General features: G+C 44.2%; 1 protein-coding gene across 1 annotated transcript in view; it reads left to right on the forward strand.

Moving 5' to 3' along the window:
• The first annotated feature begins 10590 nt into the window (after positions 1-10590).
• The window catches only part of plekhd1 (pleckstrin homology domain containing, family D (with coiled-coil domains) member 1), an 84596-nt gene continuing 77196 nt past the window's right edge, over positions 10591-17990 (forward strand). The window contains exon 1 of the mRNA XM_028822005.2: positions 10591-10834. Coding sequence (XP_028677838.1) covers positions 10686-10834 — 149 coding nt within the window. The 5' untranslated portion in view covers positions 10591-10685. The remainder of the gene's footprint in view (positions 10835-17990) is intronic.

Consider the following 17990-nt stretch of genomic DNA (forward strand, 5'->3'; position numbering starts at 1 on the left):
TCTGTCTGTCTGTGCCTGGGGCCTGGTCTTTTACAATAGTTATTATAATGAATTAGATATACAGAGTATCAGGATTAAATTACAATGAAGTTATGAGAAGGCCATGTTAAAGTAATGTGTTTTCAGCAGTTTTTTTAAAGTGCTCCACTGTATTAGCCTGGCAAATTCCTACTGGCAGGCTACTCCAGATTTTAGGTGCATAACAGCAGAAGGCCGCCTCACCACTTCTTTTAAGTTTTGCTCTTGGAATTCTAAGGAGACACTCAGTTGAGGATCTGAGGTTACGATTTGGAATATAAGGTGTCAGACATTCCGATATATAAGACGGGGCAAGATTATTTAAAGCTTTATAAACCATAAGCAGAATTTTAAAGTCCATTCTGAATGACACAGGTAACCAGTGTAGTGACATCAAAACTGGAGAAATGTGTTCGGATTTTCTTTTCCTGGTAAGGATTCTAGCAGCTGCATTCTGCACTAGTTGCAAACGATTGATGTCTTTTTTGGGTAGTCCTGAGAGGAGTGCGTTACAGTAATCTAGCCGACTGAAAACAAACGCATGAACTAATTTATCTGCATCTTTCGATGATATAAGAGGTCTAACTTTTGCTATGTTTCTTAGGTGAAAAAATGCTGTCCTAGTGATCTGATTAATATGCGATTTAAAATTCAGATTACAATCAATGGTTACCCCTAAGCTTTTTACCTCCGATTTGACTTTTAATCCTAATGCAACCAGTTTATTTCTAATAGCCTCATTGTATCCATTATTGCCAATCACTAAGATTTCGGTTTTTTCTTTATTTAATTTGAGAAAGTTACTATTCATCCATTCTGAGATACAGGTTAGACATTGTGTTAGCGAATCAAGAGATTTGGGGTCATCAGGTGCTATTGATAAATACAGTGAAGTGGTTTTCCATAGCTGAGCAGCTGCACACAAGCCTAAGATCACTATGTGCAATGTCAAGCATCAACTGCCATTGGACTCTGGAGCAGTAGAAACCTCACTTCACTATCTGTCAGTCTGATCGATGAATCTGGCTTTGGCACATACCAGGCGAAAGGCTACCTTGAGGACTGTACAGTGCCTACTGTTAAGTTTGTGTGGAGGAGGAATAATGGCAAGGTTTGGGTTGTTTCTGTGAATGGTACTATTATTGCCACAGTATACAAATACATTTGAGACAATTATGCGCTTTGATTTGGGGGAGGCCCTTTTCTGTTCCAGCAGGACTATGCTTCTGTATTCAAAGCCACACAAAGAGGAAATCGAATGGCCTGCACATTTATTGGAAAAAAATATTTGGTCTGGAAGAGAATAGCATGAATAGCAAAACATTTACACCATTCAGTTACTGAGTGTGTCTGTAGGCACCCTGTGTAGTAAGACAATAATTGCCTCATTAATATGCTTGCGTTTTAAAAATAAATAACAACACATGAACATTTTGCAGTTTTATGGGGTATGACTTCAATACATAGTCACTCATTTTCTTGTAGGAAGCATTTGCCATCTGGGCTGTGAATTGTGGCTTTAGTCATCAAAGGGGATGTAGAACAACATACATATGATGATTTGCAGGGACAAATGGCAGAAGGACCTTTCATGAACCTTTGGCAGAGGGTTAACCAGGAGACCATTGTGGACAACAGGAAAAACACCAGCTGGATTTCACAAGGTAAATAGGGTTGCGTTTTTTCAAAATTTTTTGAAAGAACACATAGAATTGACCTAAAGTAATGATTTTTTTTTTGTATGAAATCAGCACACTGGGGATGTAAACCCAGCCTCAGGGGATGCACAAACCAGTGTGTTTCTTCGCGCCGGTCCCAAGCCCAGATAAATGGGGAGGGTTACATCAGGAAGGGCATCCAGGGTAAAAATCTGCCAAATCAATATGCGGACAACAATGCAAATTTCCATACTGGATCAGTCGAGGCCCGGGTTAACAACCACCGCCACCAGTAATGTTAGCCAATAGGGTGCTGGTGGAAATTGGGCTAAGGTTGGCTGAAGAAGGAGAAGAAGAGGAGGGGGGGGGAGGAGGAAGGTAAAGAGAGTGGAACTGAGGGTAGGAACTTTGAATGTTGACAGTCTGACTGGTAAGGGGAGAGAGTTAGCAGATATGATGGAGAGAAGGAAGGTTGATATATTGTGCGTGCAAGAGACTAAATGGAAGGGGAGTAAGGCCAGGTGGACTGGAGGTGGATTCAAATTGTTCTATCATGGTGTGGATGGGAGAAGAAATGGGGTAGGAGTTATTCTGAAGGAACAGTATGTCAAGAGTGTTTTGGAGGTGAAAAGAGTGTCAGGCAGAAGCTGGAAATTGGAGGTGTAATGCTGAATGTTGTTAGTGCATATGCACCGCAAATTGGGTGTGCAATGGATGAGAAACATGATTTCTGGATTGGGTTGGATGAAGTGATGAACAGTGTACCCAAGGGACAGAAAGTGGTGATTGGAGCGGATTTCAGTGGACATGTTGGTGAAGGGAACAGAGGAGATGAGGAGGTAATGAGTAGGTATGGTGTCAAGGAGAGGATTGAGGAAGGTCAGGATGATAGTGTATTTTGCCAAAAGGATAGACATGGCAGTGGTAAATGTGGATTTTAAGAAGAGGGAGGAACATAGGGTGATGTACAAGAGTGGAGGAAGATGCACACAGGTAGATTATATCCTATGCAGAAGAGTCAGTCTGAAGGAGATTGAAGACTGCAAAGTTGTGGCAGGGGAAAGTGTGGTTAAGCAGCATAAGATGGTGGTCTGTAGGATGACTTTGGAGACCAAGAGGAGGAGGGGAATGAGAGCAGAGCCAAGGATCAAATGGTGGAAGTTGAAAAAGGAAGACTGGAAGGTTGACCTGAGGGAGTAAGACAGGCACTGGGTGATAGTGAAGAGTTACCAGACAGCTGGGCAACTACAGTAGAAGTACTTAGGGAGACAGCAAGAAGGGTGCTTGGCCTGACATCTGGACAGAGGAAGGAGGAAAAGGAAACCTAGTTTTGGAATGGGGAAGTACAAAAGAGTATACAGAGGAAGAGGATAGTGAAGAAGGAGTGGGATAGTCCGAGAGATGCAGAAAGTAGACAAGAGTACAAGGAGATAAGGCACAAGGTGAAGAGAGAGGTGGTGAAGGCTAAAGTATGATGAGTTGTATGAGAGGTTGGACACTAAGGAGGGAGAAAAGGACCTGTACTGATTGGCTAGACATAGGGACTGAGCTGGAAAAGATGTGCAGCAGGTTAGGGTGATAAAGGATAAAGATGGAAACGTACTCACAAGCGAGGAGAGTGTGTTGAGCAGATGGAAAGAGTACTTTGAGAGGCTAATGAGTGACGACATTGAGAGAGAGAGAGAAGGTTGAATGATTGGCAGTACTGAATCAGGAAGTGCAACAGATTAGCAAGGAGGAAGTAAGGACAGTTATGAAGAAGATGAAGAATTAAAAAAGGCCATTGGTCCAGATGACATACCTGTGGAAGCGTGGAGGTGTTTACGAGAGATGGCAGTAGAGTTTTTAACCAGACTGTTTAATGAAATCTTGGAAAGTGAGAGGATGCCTGAGGAGTGAAGAAGAAGTGTACTGGTGCCGATATTTAAGAATAAGGGGGATGTACAGGATTGTAGTAACCACAGAGGCATTAAACTGGTGAGACACAGCATGAAGTTATGAGAAAGAGTAGTGGAAACTCGGTTAAGAAGGGAGGTGATGATTAGTGAGCAGCAGTATGGTTTCATGCCAGGAAAGAGTACCACAGATGCGATGTTTGCTCTGAGGATGTTGATGGAGAAGTACAGAGAAGGCCAGAAGGAGTTGCATTGCGTCTTTGTGGACCTGAAGAAAGCATATGACAGGGTGCCTCGAGAGGAGTTGTGGTATTGTATGATGAAGTCAGGAGTGGCAGAGAAGTACGTAAGAGTTGTACAGGATATGTACGAGGGAAGTGTGACTGTGGTGAGGTCTGCGGTAGGAGTGACGGATGCATTCAAGGTGGAGGTGGGATTACATCAGGGATCGGCTCTGAGCCCTTTATTTGCAATGGTGATGGACAGGTTGACAGATGAGATTAGACAGGAGTCCATGTGGACTATGATGTTTGCTGATGACATTGTGGTCTGTAGCGAGAGTAGGGAGCAAGTTAAGGAAACCCTGGAGAGGTGGAGATATGCTCTGGAGAGGAGAGGAATGAAGGTCCGCGGGAACAAGACAGAATACATGTGTGTAAATGAGAGGGAGGTCAGTGAAATGGTGAGGATGCAGGGAGTAGAGTTGGTGAAGGTGGATGAGTTTACATACTTCAGCAGTACAGAGTAATGGGGATTGTGGAAGAGAGGTGAAAAAGAGAGTGTAGGCAGGGTGGAATGGGTGGAGAAGAATGTCAGGAGTGATTTGTGACAGACGGATATCAGCAAAAATGAAAGGGAAAGGTCTACAGGACAGTAGTGAGACCAGCTACAGTATGTTATATGGGCTAAAGACGGTGGCACTGACCAGAAAGCAGGAGACAGAGCTGGAGGTAGCAGTTAAAGATGCTAAGATTAGCACTGGGTGTGACGAGGATGAATAGGATTAGAAATGTGGACATTAGAGGGTCAGCTCAAGTTGGACGGTTGGGAGACAAAGTCAGAGAGGCAAGACTGCATTGGTTTGGACATGTGCAGAGGAGACATGCTGAGTATCCTGGGAGAAGGATGTTAAAGATAGAGCTGCCAGGGAAGAGGAAAAGAGGAAGGTCTAAGAGGAGGTTTATGGATGTGGTGAGGGAGAACATGCAGGTGATGGGGGTAACAGAACAAGAGGACGAGGATAGGAAGATATGGAAAAAGATGATCCCCTGTGGCAACCCGTAATGGGGGCAGCCGAAAGAAGAAGAAGAAGATGGAAATAAGCACTTTATATGTATTATTTGTTCATTTAATTCAATTCATTTCAGTTTATTTTTGTATAGCACTCTTCACTGAGAGCAGACTGTGAGCACTGTAACTGGTTTACAGGTTAAATACAATTACAAACTTTATTAGTTAATGAATACCTAATGAATATTCAAAGTCAAAGATTTACATAAAAACATAGTTTGAAATTGAATAGCATAAATAGAGCCCAGCACTATCTGTTCATTAATAACTGGTTGAACTCTAGCCAGTAACAACGGGTGAGAGGAAAATAAAATCTCAGTCGGCATCATCAAGGGTAAAATAAACTCATGTGGGGTCAATGGTCAGTTAGAAGCTAGAAAGTCAAAGACAAGTCAGACACAGTTAGAGTCATGGAGACCATGGCCAGCTAGCCATGCATGCCCTGCTGGTCATTCTACTGTATACTAGAGTATGTGCTCGGCTACCCAATCTGAAGACAGAATCCAAGGCTCCCATGATCTCAGATAACTTCCCATGGGCAGGAGAACAGCTTGGAAGTTTGCAGTGTTACAAAATTCCAAAAAGGGAAACCGGATAAGGGAGGGTGAGTAGCAGTTTATAATTATTGTATTACTGTATACTGTATATTTATACAAATGACTATCAAACTGAGATTTACAGCTGATCAGTCACTGTACTCAGGGTATGCCAGACCAAAGTCGTGAGTTTTCTTCTGTGACTGGTGTGACATTTCTGATATGAGCACCAACATCATTCCACAGCTTCAGAGCCTTCTAACTTAAAGCTCAGCCTCCCACTGTTATTTTATTAATCCCTGGAATTATAAGTAGACCGGCACCCTGACATTGTAAGGTGTGCTCTGCTGTATGTTCAGATGGTTCAGTGAGCCTCAGACAATTAAGGCTTTGTATATTGTGACTGCTGGACAAAATAGCACAAGCTGAGCGTCTCCATACAGCAAACCAAGCAAACAAAAATTGTGCATGTTGGCACCAATATAAAATATTGTTTACAGCCCAGCAAAAAAAAAAAAAGGTGTCCCATGTTAGGGAGGCTTGGGATAACTCGAAGGAGCTCAAGGTTGGATTCTGAGTCCAAAATCAGACACCATTTCCTGAGGATTGTCATGTTTTATAGAGCCCTGACAGGTAGGGGCAGCTCTGGGTGTTAGTTGCCCTCACTTGGTGTCTACTTGGAGCTGCTGCTTGAAAAGGAGAGCCAGTGACCTCTCTCATCACGGAGTGACACTGCTTACCTCACCAGAACCAGGAAGATGACCCCTGGGCGCACATGCATGGAAGTGTAAAAAGGAAAATTTCAAATCAGCTCTAAGCTTAACTAGGAGCCAGTATAAGGACTTGAGAATTGAAGTTATTTGATCGTCCATTCTAGTTCTTGTAATAATTTTGCAGCAGCTTTTTGAATGAGCTGAAACCTCTATAAAGAACAATTTGTGAAATCTTTCTGGAACCTTCTGGTGCATGGTTCTTTTGGAAACCACAAATGGTCCATCTGTGGTACCTCTCTTAAGAACCACTCTGGTGTCTTTATTTTTAAGAGTACAGAGGAAATCCCAAGTACTCACAGGGAAAATGTGGAAAGTCCACATGGCCTGTGAACAAGCTGGATCCATCACTCTGCCGGACAAGCCACTGTGCCACCACATCTTTAAACTGTGCTCTTGTTTAGGGCTGCCAGTTAGCCTGGTACTTGCATGTTGGAGGGAACCCACATAGCAGCAAGGAGAACACGTTCAGTCTTGGGCGTAGACTGAGCCAGGGACCACGATTCAATGTGTCGGGCAGGACCTCCACCCAGAAAGACATGCAGGGCTAAAACAAGTTCATGTTCAAAATATTTAAACTGAATTGTTACGGTAAAAATAATAAAAATTATAGTTTTGTTTTTTTTTTTTTGCAAAGCACACTAAAGAAGCTGCTGTTTTAAGAACTGTTCTGTGCTTAAAAGGCTTTAGAAGTTTTATTGCTCTGCCTCATTAAATAACTTTTGAATTTTTTATTTAGTAGTTGGCTTTGCCCCCTGCTCACTTCGCTCACCAACCTCCTGGCCTGGGCGGCACACCAGACACTTCACATTTCTGCCGCTTGCGTATGTGGATTTCACTTTCACCAAACAAATCTTTTAATTCTCGCGGACAGGCCTCTTCATTGGGAAGAAACACTACTTTACCCTGATGGCAACACGAATTAAATGATCTACAAGTCTCCGACTTAAACTTTAAAGCCAAACGATATCTACATACGGTACTTCTGTCATATCACCTATGTCCATATATTCAATCTCTTTTCGGTGTTCTGTTATTTCACCAAGTAATATTTTCCGTTTATTTGCGCCAATGCGATCTTTACTATCATTTTTTTGAGACTTTCAAATTTCAGTACTTCCTTTATCTCTAACCTGTTCTGCATGGGTATCACGCCAACGTTTTGGAATTCTTTATGACGTTCTACTTTGTCATCTACTCTTTGCCTTTTATTTCCAGCCCCGGGTTTTGTTAAATCTCTTGGCACAAAGTCTCGTCTTGCAGGACATGAAATTATCTCTCTGAAAAAGTCATGTCTCATCCCAGGATTTTTTTTGATATAATAGATTTATTGTTGCAAGATTTTTTAGATTTAAAACACACGTGTATCAGCAGCATTGCTGTTATTGTAAACACGTCTATACATTCAATTTTAAACACAATCATATAAAATCTGCACCCAGCCAATGCAGTGTGCTTCACCTTCACATTTAGTGAGACTTGGGTTGGACTTAAGTGGTGATGTGCGTGAATAAAGAATGGGGCCAAAACATCCTCCGAGAGCAACTTCTCCCAACCATCCAAGAACAGTTTGGTGACCAACAATGAACAATCCAGCATAATGGAGCACCGGGCCAGAAGGCAAAAGTGAGAACCAAGGGGTTTGGGGAACAAAACATTGAAATTTTGGGTCCATGGCCAGGAAACTCCCCAGACCTCAATCCCATTGAGAACCTGTGGTCAACCCTCAAGAGGAGGGCGGACAAACAAAAACCTACCAATTCTGACAAACTCTAAACATTGATTCTGCAAGAATGGGCTGCCATCAGTCAGGATTTGGCCCAGAAGTTGGTTCACAGACAGCATGCCAGGGAGAATTGCAGTGGTGTTGAAAAAGAAAGAAGGATCAACACTGAAAATATTGACACTTTGCATAAACGTAACATCATTGTCAATAAAAGCCTTTGAAACTTATGAAATTCTTGTAATTCTACTTCAGTCCACCATAGAAACATCTGACAAAAATATTTAAAAACACTGAAGCAGCAAACTTTGTGAAAATTAATTAATACTTCTGTCATTCTCAAACCTTTTGGCCACAACTGTATATGTTATATAGTGCCTTTCACATCTATCTATCTATCTATCTATCTATCTATCTATCTATCTATCTATCTATCTATCTATCTATCTATCTATCTTATATAGTGCCTTTCACATCTATCTATCTATCTATCTATCTATCTATCTATCTATCTATCTATCTATCTATCTATCTATCTATCTATCTATCTTATATAGTGCCTTTCACATCTATCTATCTATCTATCTATCTATCTATCTATCTATCTATCTATCTATCTATCTATCTATCTATCTATCTATCTATCTATCTATCTTATATAGTGCCTTTCACATCTATCTATCTATCTATCTATCTATCTATCTATCTATCTATCTATCTATCTATCTATCTATCTATCTATCTATCTATCGAGGCACTTAAGAGTAGTGACAATTTGCTTGTTAATCAGCACCTGCAAGTAAGCATTTCTGTCCACGGTGTATTTGACAATAAGGGCTGCACACTGGTAGCGCTGCTGCATCAGAACAAACAGACAGAGGTTCAAGTCCTGGGTTCCCCCTGCACGGAGTTTGCATCTCTGATGTATGCATTGGTGTCTATGCAGGTAATGTGGAATGGTGTTTTTAAATTGGCCATTAATTAATATGTGTGTGCGTTAATCCTGTAGTGGTCTGGTTTTTCATCCAGGCGTTGTTCGTGGCTTGCACAAAACACTTGCTGAGATAGGCTCCAGCTGTCTTGTGACCCCGCTCAGCATTAAAGGTTTAGAACTTGGATAAATGATGGACCGAGACCCTCCAGTTGCTCCCGAGTCCTATTCATCCTAGATGGGATGACATCAGTGCACAAACTCACAGACTTGTGCTTCCTCATAGGCTTAACAATCGCAGTAGCACAACATACACGTGTATGTGGGGTTTGGCGACAGACACACACAGGCCTGAGAAAGATGTTCAAGGTTCACCTTGTCAGCACAGCCCACCGATCCAGCCACTGTGCCACCAGGCTTTGTCACAGCTGTGTGCATACAGCATCGTCAGCATTGCTAAATATACTCAAACACACACAAGAACAAGGTAAAAAATTAACAAGGGTTACTTTGACAAATCATATTATGTACACTGTTATTTATCATTGTGACCCTTCCATTGGACTGTAATGGTCCCCCTAAGAAGATAAAGTGAGGGGTGAAATTACCAATTGTGTAATTTGAAATTTCTGGCATTAATTCATAACTTCATTTTAAGATGAGCAATTTGCCCATCCTCTTCCATTTCACCTGCTTAGTCACAGGAAGGTGGCGCCTGTCCAGGCAGCATCAGGTGTGAGGCAGGAATCATCACCAAATAGGGAGCAAGTCCATCGCAGGGCCCAGATAGTAATCAGCGTGTCTCTAATATGTGAAGACAACTCATCAGCATACAGGAAGAACACATGCAATCCACACGTGCAACAAATGGGCGCGCCTCGGTTTGCCAATTGTGTAATTGTAAGCCTCTCAGCTTGGCACATGGGAGTAGGGAGAACATGCAGTCTGCACATAAGCAGTACTTGGGCCCAGGATCTGACCCCAGAATCTGGGCACTTTTTAAATCCGGTGATTATTATGAAGTGGTGGCGCAGTGGTAGCGCTGCTGCTTCGCAGTAAGGAGCCCCGGGTTCACTTCCCGGGTCCTCCTTGTCTGGAGTTTGCATGTTCTGCCCATGTCTGCGTGGGCTTCCTCCAGGTGCTCCGGTTTCCGTCCAAAGACATGCAGGTTAGGTGCATTGGCGATTCTAAATTGTCCTTGGTGTGTGGCTGTGTGTGTGTGTGTGTGTGTGTGCCCTGCGGTGGGCTGGCACCCTGCCCGGTGTTTGTCTCCTGCATTGTGCCCTGTGTTGGCTGGGATTGGCTCCAGCAGACCCCCGTGACCCTGTGTTAGGATATAGCGGGTTGGAAAATGGACGGATGGATTATTATGAACGCAATGTAGTTCTAAAATGTCAATGTATTTCTCATGTATTATTTTAAGTGATTAAGCTTTTATAAAGTTAAAATACCAAAGGTCCTGTATTAAGGAAAGAGAAATAGTCAAGTGTAATGCTCTGAACACTTACTGCCTTCGACTAAGAGATGCCGAGTGTCATTTTATTTTAAATTTGTATTCTGTTCCGACTGGGCAAAGCGCCTATTTCGTTGTATCGCTCCACAGTAATTCAGTTGTTTTAGTGCGCCGTCAGATTTCTTATGCCAACACGATCCGCTGTTGTCAGGATAAAGTCGGCGTTTTCCGGCGCTGGCATGGGCACTGGCACTGGCACAGCCCCCTCCTGCCCCTCCCTCTCGTCCTCCGCCCAGCACTGCCTTCCAGCCCCGACGGCGGCTGCGCTGTTCTGCGAGAGCGGGGATTGACCGGACTGTCTGCCTCTTGTCGGCTCGCTGCGCTTCACTCTCCGCATTCCGACCCCTGGTGATGTTCAGTTCGAAAGCCACGTCAATCTCACCGTCCATCTCCATGGAGCAGACGGACACGGACGCCCTGGACATCAGCACTAAGGTGCAGCTATACGGCGTTTTGTGGAAGAAGCCCTTCGGACGGCCGTCTGCCAAGTGGTCCCGGAGGTACAGTTGGGGAGCTCGTGTGCTCTCGCGCCGTAGGGGTCCAGTGAATAATTAGCGCTCGAATCAAAGGGTTTTGGGACAGAAGAAGCTGCGCTGCAGGCGGCATAGCTAAGGGACTTACGACCTTCTGCTTCGAGTCCGCTGTTCGGTGCTTTGACGCACTCTGCGTACTTTGCAGCTTTGCTTCGCATCCATTACTTGTCAGTTTAGCTGAAATGTGTTTGTGTTAAACCGGCGTCCCGTCCGGGGATTGTACTAATATGTTCGGGAGGCTTCAGTTCCACGTGATCCCGTAATGGATCAAGCAGGTTCAAAAGGTGTTTGGATGGTTAAACAAGGTCGGCATGCCAGGGAGTCCAACTTTAGGCTGCACAGCCGTCACCTTCAAATTCGTTCTCTTTGATTTATTTGGTAAAAGCTGTCAGCGCTCAGTGCGCCATCAGGGTTCACTCGGATTTACTGGCATTGGCGTGTATGCTGCTTCAGTGCGGCTCGGCTCGGCTCGGCTCGGCTCGGCTCGGCTCGGCACGTGGATATGTCGAGGTCAGATACACGAGGGGCCTCGAGGTGGACAGGCAGTGCGCATTGCCGCCACTCAGCAATTAACTGGCCTCTCTGATTGAGATGTTGGCCTACTTCCACTCCATTTTATCGTCCTACATTTACATAGGAAAAAAAAAAAAACTCGTCCCGGCATCTATTAAAGTCCCCGCTCACGTCTGCTTTTGCTAAACGGTTGGGCTCTACGGTTAGTCTTAGCACTGGGCACTCGGGTGGGGGCAGTGAGCTCCACGATGAGGGCACAGGCCTCAAAGGACCTGCACCAAGGAAGGCCACCACTGCAAGCCATCCTGAAGGTGCTCTGTGGATCTTGCCTGGCCAAGATGGTCAAGGGTGCCCTGCAGCTTACCCACTAGCCCGCCAGTCTGTCTTCATTCTTATATAGTGCCTTTCATATCTCTCATCATCCTTTATGTAATTGTGCTTTTCATATCATCATCATTTTTATGTAGTACTTTTACATTCTGTGTATCTTCTTTATTTAGCACCTTTTCAATTTATCTTTTTGATAGTGCATTTCCTATCTGTCTTTCTATCTGTTATATAGCACCATTCCATCCTATCTATCTGTCTGAATATCTGTCATCATTATTGTATTGTGCCTTTCATAGTTATTATATCTGTTTCATATCCATCTATGTATTATATATTGCCTTTCATATGCCTCTATCCATCATCATCATTTTTATAGTGCCTTTCCTATCTATCTATCTATCTATCTATCTATCTATCTATCTATCTATCTATCTATCTATCTATCATATAGTGCTTGTAGTATCTCTTGCTACTTTTATATAGTGCCTTTCTATTATATTTTTCTGTTTATTATATGGTACCTTTCCATTCTGTCGTTTGTAAAGTGCCTGTGTGACCTATGTTGTAAATTATTGTATATAGTGCCTTTCCTGCCTATCCAGAATGACTTGCTTGCTTATTTTCATATGTCACCTGCAGACCACTACCAAGCAATCACCCTGTGAAACCCCCCAGCTGTCCTGTGCTGTCGTGTGCTTGTGTTTCTAGTTTGAAATCACCATTTGGCGGCCCCTCTTGATAAAGGCGCTATATATACACAAGTGCCCCTGTTAGTCATGAGCCGTGTGGCAGGCCCAGTGCTATCCTCTTGCTGTTCACGTATGTCTGTTGTGTGCCTGCCTGCCTGCCTGGTGCGGATCAGTCTTCACCCTGGACACGTGGCTGCAATGTGTGTTCTATTGATTTTGCGCCATGGCTCTGGGCTGTTATTGAGCTGGCCCATCAGGTGGTCAGTGGTGCCCCACTCAAATGCTCGGCCAGTTTTGTTTTTCAGATCGATATGCATCAGCAAGCATAGCCTTGATGCATCTGCTTTCAAGGTTATTATTTTGAGCTCACTTGGGAGAGCGAAGCCAATGTGCTGTGTACAGGAAAAGCTTCAAGAGTCGAATTGTGAGGAAGAGAGCCAGAGCTGAGGGTGGCCGGCTGCACCCGTGAGTCAGGACTCAGTCATTTAAAGGCCTCAACGTGCTGCTGTCCTGCCAGCCCATCCCCCAAGCTCTCTGGCTTGAGGCCTGTGCTTGCCTTTTTGATGTCTGCCCATGGACTGTACCTGCCACTTAGTTGAGATTTAGTGGGCACGGGGAGGATCCTGCAGACCGAGTGTGCTGGCATGTCATTATGAAGAAAGAAGAGGCCAGGAATAGCCTATGGCTGTTTTAAAGGGCATCGGCTACACCTCCCTTCCTGTGCTCTCGAAGTGTCCAGAAGCCCTGGCAGCATGCACTCTTGTCGAGACACATCGGGCAGTGCTGGCACAACAGGCTTGTGTTTTGTCATGTGGCACATAAGCATGCACTGCTACCTCATAGCTTCAGAGTTATGGGTTCACATTGGTTTGTGGTTTGCATATTCCCTGTCAGTATTTTTTTTAACTTCAGTTCAAGTTAGTCTCCTGGTGAGGATGCCGATAAGATACCAGCGTTCAAGACACTAAAAGAGGAGAAGGTGGGTTCGTATAACAGAGTAATTGGAACGCTGGCATCCTGGGAGCTGATCTGAGTGAGCGTCATCTGCTGATGGTTAAAAATGTGGTGGTGGTGGTGGCCTGTAATTTGTTATGGCGATGGGCTCGTCCAGTTAAAGTGGGAGCCCAACAAACCTTGCCGCCAAGCTCTGCCTGCCCAACATGCAGGCTGTGACCACAGGTGAGCCGTCGCTCCACCTAAAATGCGGATGTGTGGCTCAGGGAAACAGAAAACAGGTGTCTTGTGTGCTTTGAGGTCTTAAATTCACTCCATAAATATGTGGGCCACACATCAAAGGGAGTAACAGGCCCGCTCTGTTAACCCAAGGGTGGAAATGAGGCTGTTGTAGAGGCGTCAGATCATCTCAACCCAACCTTGTGACCTCAGTGATTCTCATTGAGTTTGGTTGTCTGGTAAGAACAGTTCAGAACGCAAGGAGGCCCATTATAAATTTAATTGAAAGTACAAATCTAAGCCACTCATAATTCCAGAAATTCCAACTTATTCAGGATGTTGGTCACGTAGACATTCGAGATTCTTATTATTAGATGAATGGCGATGATACATGTCATGTGAGTGTGGTGAATGTGAGTATGCAGTTCCATGTAGATGATGAAGGATGATTAGATTTGTGATGCTCCAGGTGTATGTTCATACTTTTTCCATACTCTGTAAGCTCGGTAATCAGCTGTAACTGAAGTTGGTGCCATGATGATACTCGATGCTGTGTTTCCTCTGTTGTGTAAACTGATGGCACATAACAAAAAGGTGGCAGAGATGGAGGAAAGGTACCAGAGCTTGGAAATAATTGTTGTCCCTCTTGGTCAGATTAAGTGCAGGAGGAAGTGGCTCTGGCCATGGCAGCTCTTTTAAGTCATCTTTGGCACTCATAGACGCTGTAATGGCATGAAGACACTAGATCTGCTACTGTCACCTTCAAACGTTTGTTTCTTTGGAATTGGAACCCTGTGGTGGAAAGGTGGAGCGTCTGTTGTAGCAGTCCGAGCAGAGAGTGTACTGAGGGTGAGCTGCATGTCTTGTTGGAGCGGATCGTTGTCCTCCTTCATCTCTGAAGTGAGACTTCTTTTTGGAGCGAGGTTTAACTTCAGGCTGAGCTGTAATGTGATCGCCTGACAGGAGTACATTGACCTCTAGTGTCACAATCACATTCTCTCTCATTGGAGGGGCTATGGATTGTGTATGTCGACTGTGGTGGAATTGGACTTGACTACCCTGGAAGATCTACTTGGTAATCATCCGTATAACTCAGAAGATGGACCTTACAGCAAGGGTGAACTCTGCCATATGATTCTCTGACAGTGGACATTACGCTGGCTGTGGAAAATGTTGCAGAGAATCTTTGTACAGTGGTGAGAAAATAAAAACGTTTCAGTAGTGGACTGTCTTAATTGTTGACTGTCATTTGTACAGTATGTTTTGTAAGTGCTGCGTCAGTGACCTGTGTAATGGATTGTTTAATGTAGTTCTTTTTGAAAGACTCTTTGTGAGCACAAGGGGGCGCCACGGAGCCCCAAACCCAGAACACAGTAATACCCAACACATTATCGGAAGATATTTATTTCTCCAATACACTTCTACACAATACCTTTCCTGAAATCCGCCACAATTACACAATTAATACACAATTCTTCCTCCTCTCGTCCTCCGTTGAGTGTTATCCACTGCCTCCCGACTCTGACACATTGATGTGAGGCCGTGAGCTCCCTTTTAAGCCACTCTGGTGCTGTGCCGTGTCTCTCTGTAAGCGCTTCCGTAAAGAAAATAGGGAGTTCCTCCCCTGACAGGGCTGCACTTCCGCACTCCTATCTCCCAAGCACCCCTGCAGGTGTCCCGACTGGGTTGCCAAATGAGGACCACTGCCACCCGGTGTATGGGGGATAGAACAGATCCTGACTCTCGGCTCCCAATGGTCAGCCTGTTATATCCTACCGGCTGGGCACAAAAGTTATTTCTCTGTCCAACCAGACAATTCACCTGTTGTTCTGCGTTGGCTTCCCAGCTGGGATGCCGGTTCTTGTCCTACATCTTTCTTAGTGAATAATAGAAATCAATTCATGAGAACAAACAAATTGATTTAGAGTTCAACGGGTGTGCTAAAGAACATGCGCAATGCCATCAGCGAAGCGTACACATGACCGTGATGCCCAGGTGCCTGCAGCCTTCTTGAACCCGGGACATTGATAGTCATGACCGGGGTGGGGTAGTGCAATGAGGACACAAACAAACAACAAGATTGGTGCGATAAAGTGCTCAGTGCTGCTGAATCACCTAAGCAAGGCACTGTCCTTAATCAATAAGTGCAGTACATGTCATCTTTAAGTAAATAACCAATATATAGTCCAATAAACACAAGTGTAAGTGTAAGTTACAATGTTCAATAAATAAGTTCCAAGAAGAAGTTACAATCCAGGAAAAAAACAGTCAGAAATCAGGTCCCCGTTTACTGTCACTCCTGCAAGCGCAGCACGTTTCTCTCCTTCATCTCTCCTGAGACACCAGAAAGCCCAATCATCTATTAGGACCTCTTTTGTCCCAGCCACCTCAGTTGGTCACCTGCTGGGATGCCCGGCACAGTCGCCCGCCCCCCCACCATTATTCTTAGCTATCTGCAGAAAGACCTCCTCTTCCTCTCGCTCCCCATGGAGCTTCTTCCCAATCGCCTGGCCTCCTTTTCGCCTTACTGGCTCAGTCTACTAATTCCATTCCCTTCCTTTCCTGCTCAGACTCCTTTTATCTCATGCAAGTGAAATAACGGCATACAACCAGCGGAGCTGCTGTGAAGGGGAGCTGCGCTGAGTGTCCCTGTTCATGTTAAGTGCATTTAGGCAGATACGCGGATAGAGCTTTATTTGTCCCCAGGGGAAAATGTTGCTTTTTACTGAAGCTTATTAAATAAATCAGGTAACAGATATCTGTATATATACCCAGGCACTATGGTGTGAACACACACTAGAATGGCTAAAAGAAAGAAAACATTTGACCTGGTGTGTCACAGAAAGGATGTGCAGCATTGTTCAGAATGGCACTCAGTTTTGTTTTAATTTTCTCCTTTGCTACGACCTCCAGGGGGTCCAGAGAGCCCGCCATTTTAATTAGCTTCTTGATTTGGTACGCCTCTCATGAAGTGATGTTACCAGCCCAGCACACCACAGCATAGAGAAATCGCACTGGCCATCACAGAGTTATAGAAGATTAGATTTGATTAATCGAAAGGGGCAAACTTTCCACAATCTGGCTAATATCTTAGTATTTTTCACTGTCTCACTGCCTTTCCCTCCTCTTACCTGTAAATGACAAATTACTTACAGAAACCTTAAAAATATCTGTCCCTCTATCCATTTCTGATCTTTTACTGTCTTCACCTATTCTGTCAACACTAGATAGTCTTGTTGACCACTATAACTCAGCCCTTCATTCAGCATACGATAAAACAGCTCCTTTAAAACATAAGGAGGTTTCCTTTAAACGTTCAGCTCCTTGGTATAATTCAGAATTGCGATCTATGAAAGCAGCTGGCCGACGCCTTGAGAGAATGTTACGTAAGTCTGGACTCACCGTGCACATCCAGGCTTTCTCTGACCACCAAAGAGCTTACAGAGAAGCACTAACTGCTGCCAAGAACACCCATTACGGCAGAATAATAGAAAGTGGACACGATAACCCAAGGGTTCTGTTCTCTGTAGTTAATAAACTACTTGAACCCGCATCTGGCCCAACTACCTCTTCTACTGAAGTCTGTGAGGAATTCCTCCACTTTTTCCGTAACAAAATTAAAGATCTAAATAATTCAACTAACATAAATACATCATGTTTATATCTCTCTCTGTTTTCCCACTCCATCCAGCTCCTTCTCTAAGTTCTCACTAGTCACATCTGCGTCTGTTAAAAACCTGCTTTGTAAGATGAGGCCGACTACTTGTGTACTGGACCCCATCCCCACCACACTACTTAAATCCTGCCTTCATGCCATAACCCCGACTGTTACAACAATAATAAACTCATCCCTTGACACTGGCTCTGTGCCGCTCACTTTTAAAATTGCTTCTGTAACCCCAATGTTAAAAAAGTCTGGTCTTGATGCTGACAATCTTAACAATTTTCGGCCTATTTCCCAGTTACCTTTCCTGTCAAAAGTTCTTAAGCATGTTGTAGCCTCCCAACTCACCAATTACTTAACCTCTAATAATTTGATGGAATCCTTTCAGTCTGGTTTCAGGGCGCGGCACAGCTGTGAAACTGCTCTGCTACGGGTAACCAATGATTTGCTTATGGCAGCAGACTCTGGACAAACCAGCATATTAATTCTATTAGACCTCAGTGCAGCATTTGACACTGTCGGACATGATGTTCTACTGTCCAGAATGGAGAACATGCTGGGTATCTCTGGCACTGCCCTCCAGTGGTTCAAGTCCTATCTGACTGATAGGCAAGAGTTTGTTAGTCTTGGCAACAGCAGATCCAGCTCAGCGCCAGTCACACAAGGAGTTCCCCAGGGCTCTGTCCTCGGCCCTCTTCTCTTCTCTTCTGTATTTACATGCTTCCCCTTGGCCATATTATATGTAGCTATGGAC

The sequence above is a fragment of the Erpetoichthys calabaricus genome, chromosome 16 (genome assembly GCF_900747795.2).
Source record: "Erpetoichthys calabaricus chromosome 16, fErpCal1.3, whole genome shotgun sequence".
NCBI classification, from domain to species: domain Eukaryota; kingdom Metazoa; phylum Chordata; class Cladistia; order Polypteriformes; family Polypteridae; genus Erpetoichthys; species Erpetoichthys calabaricus.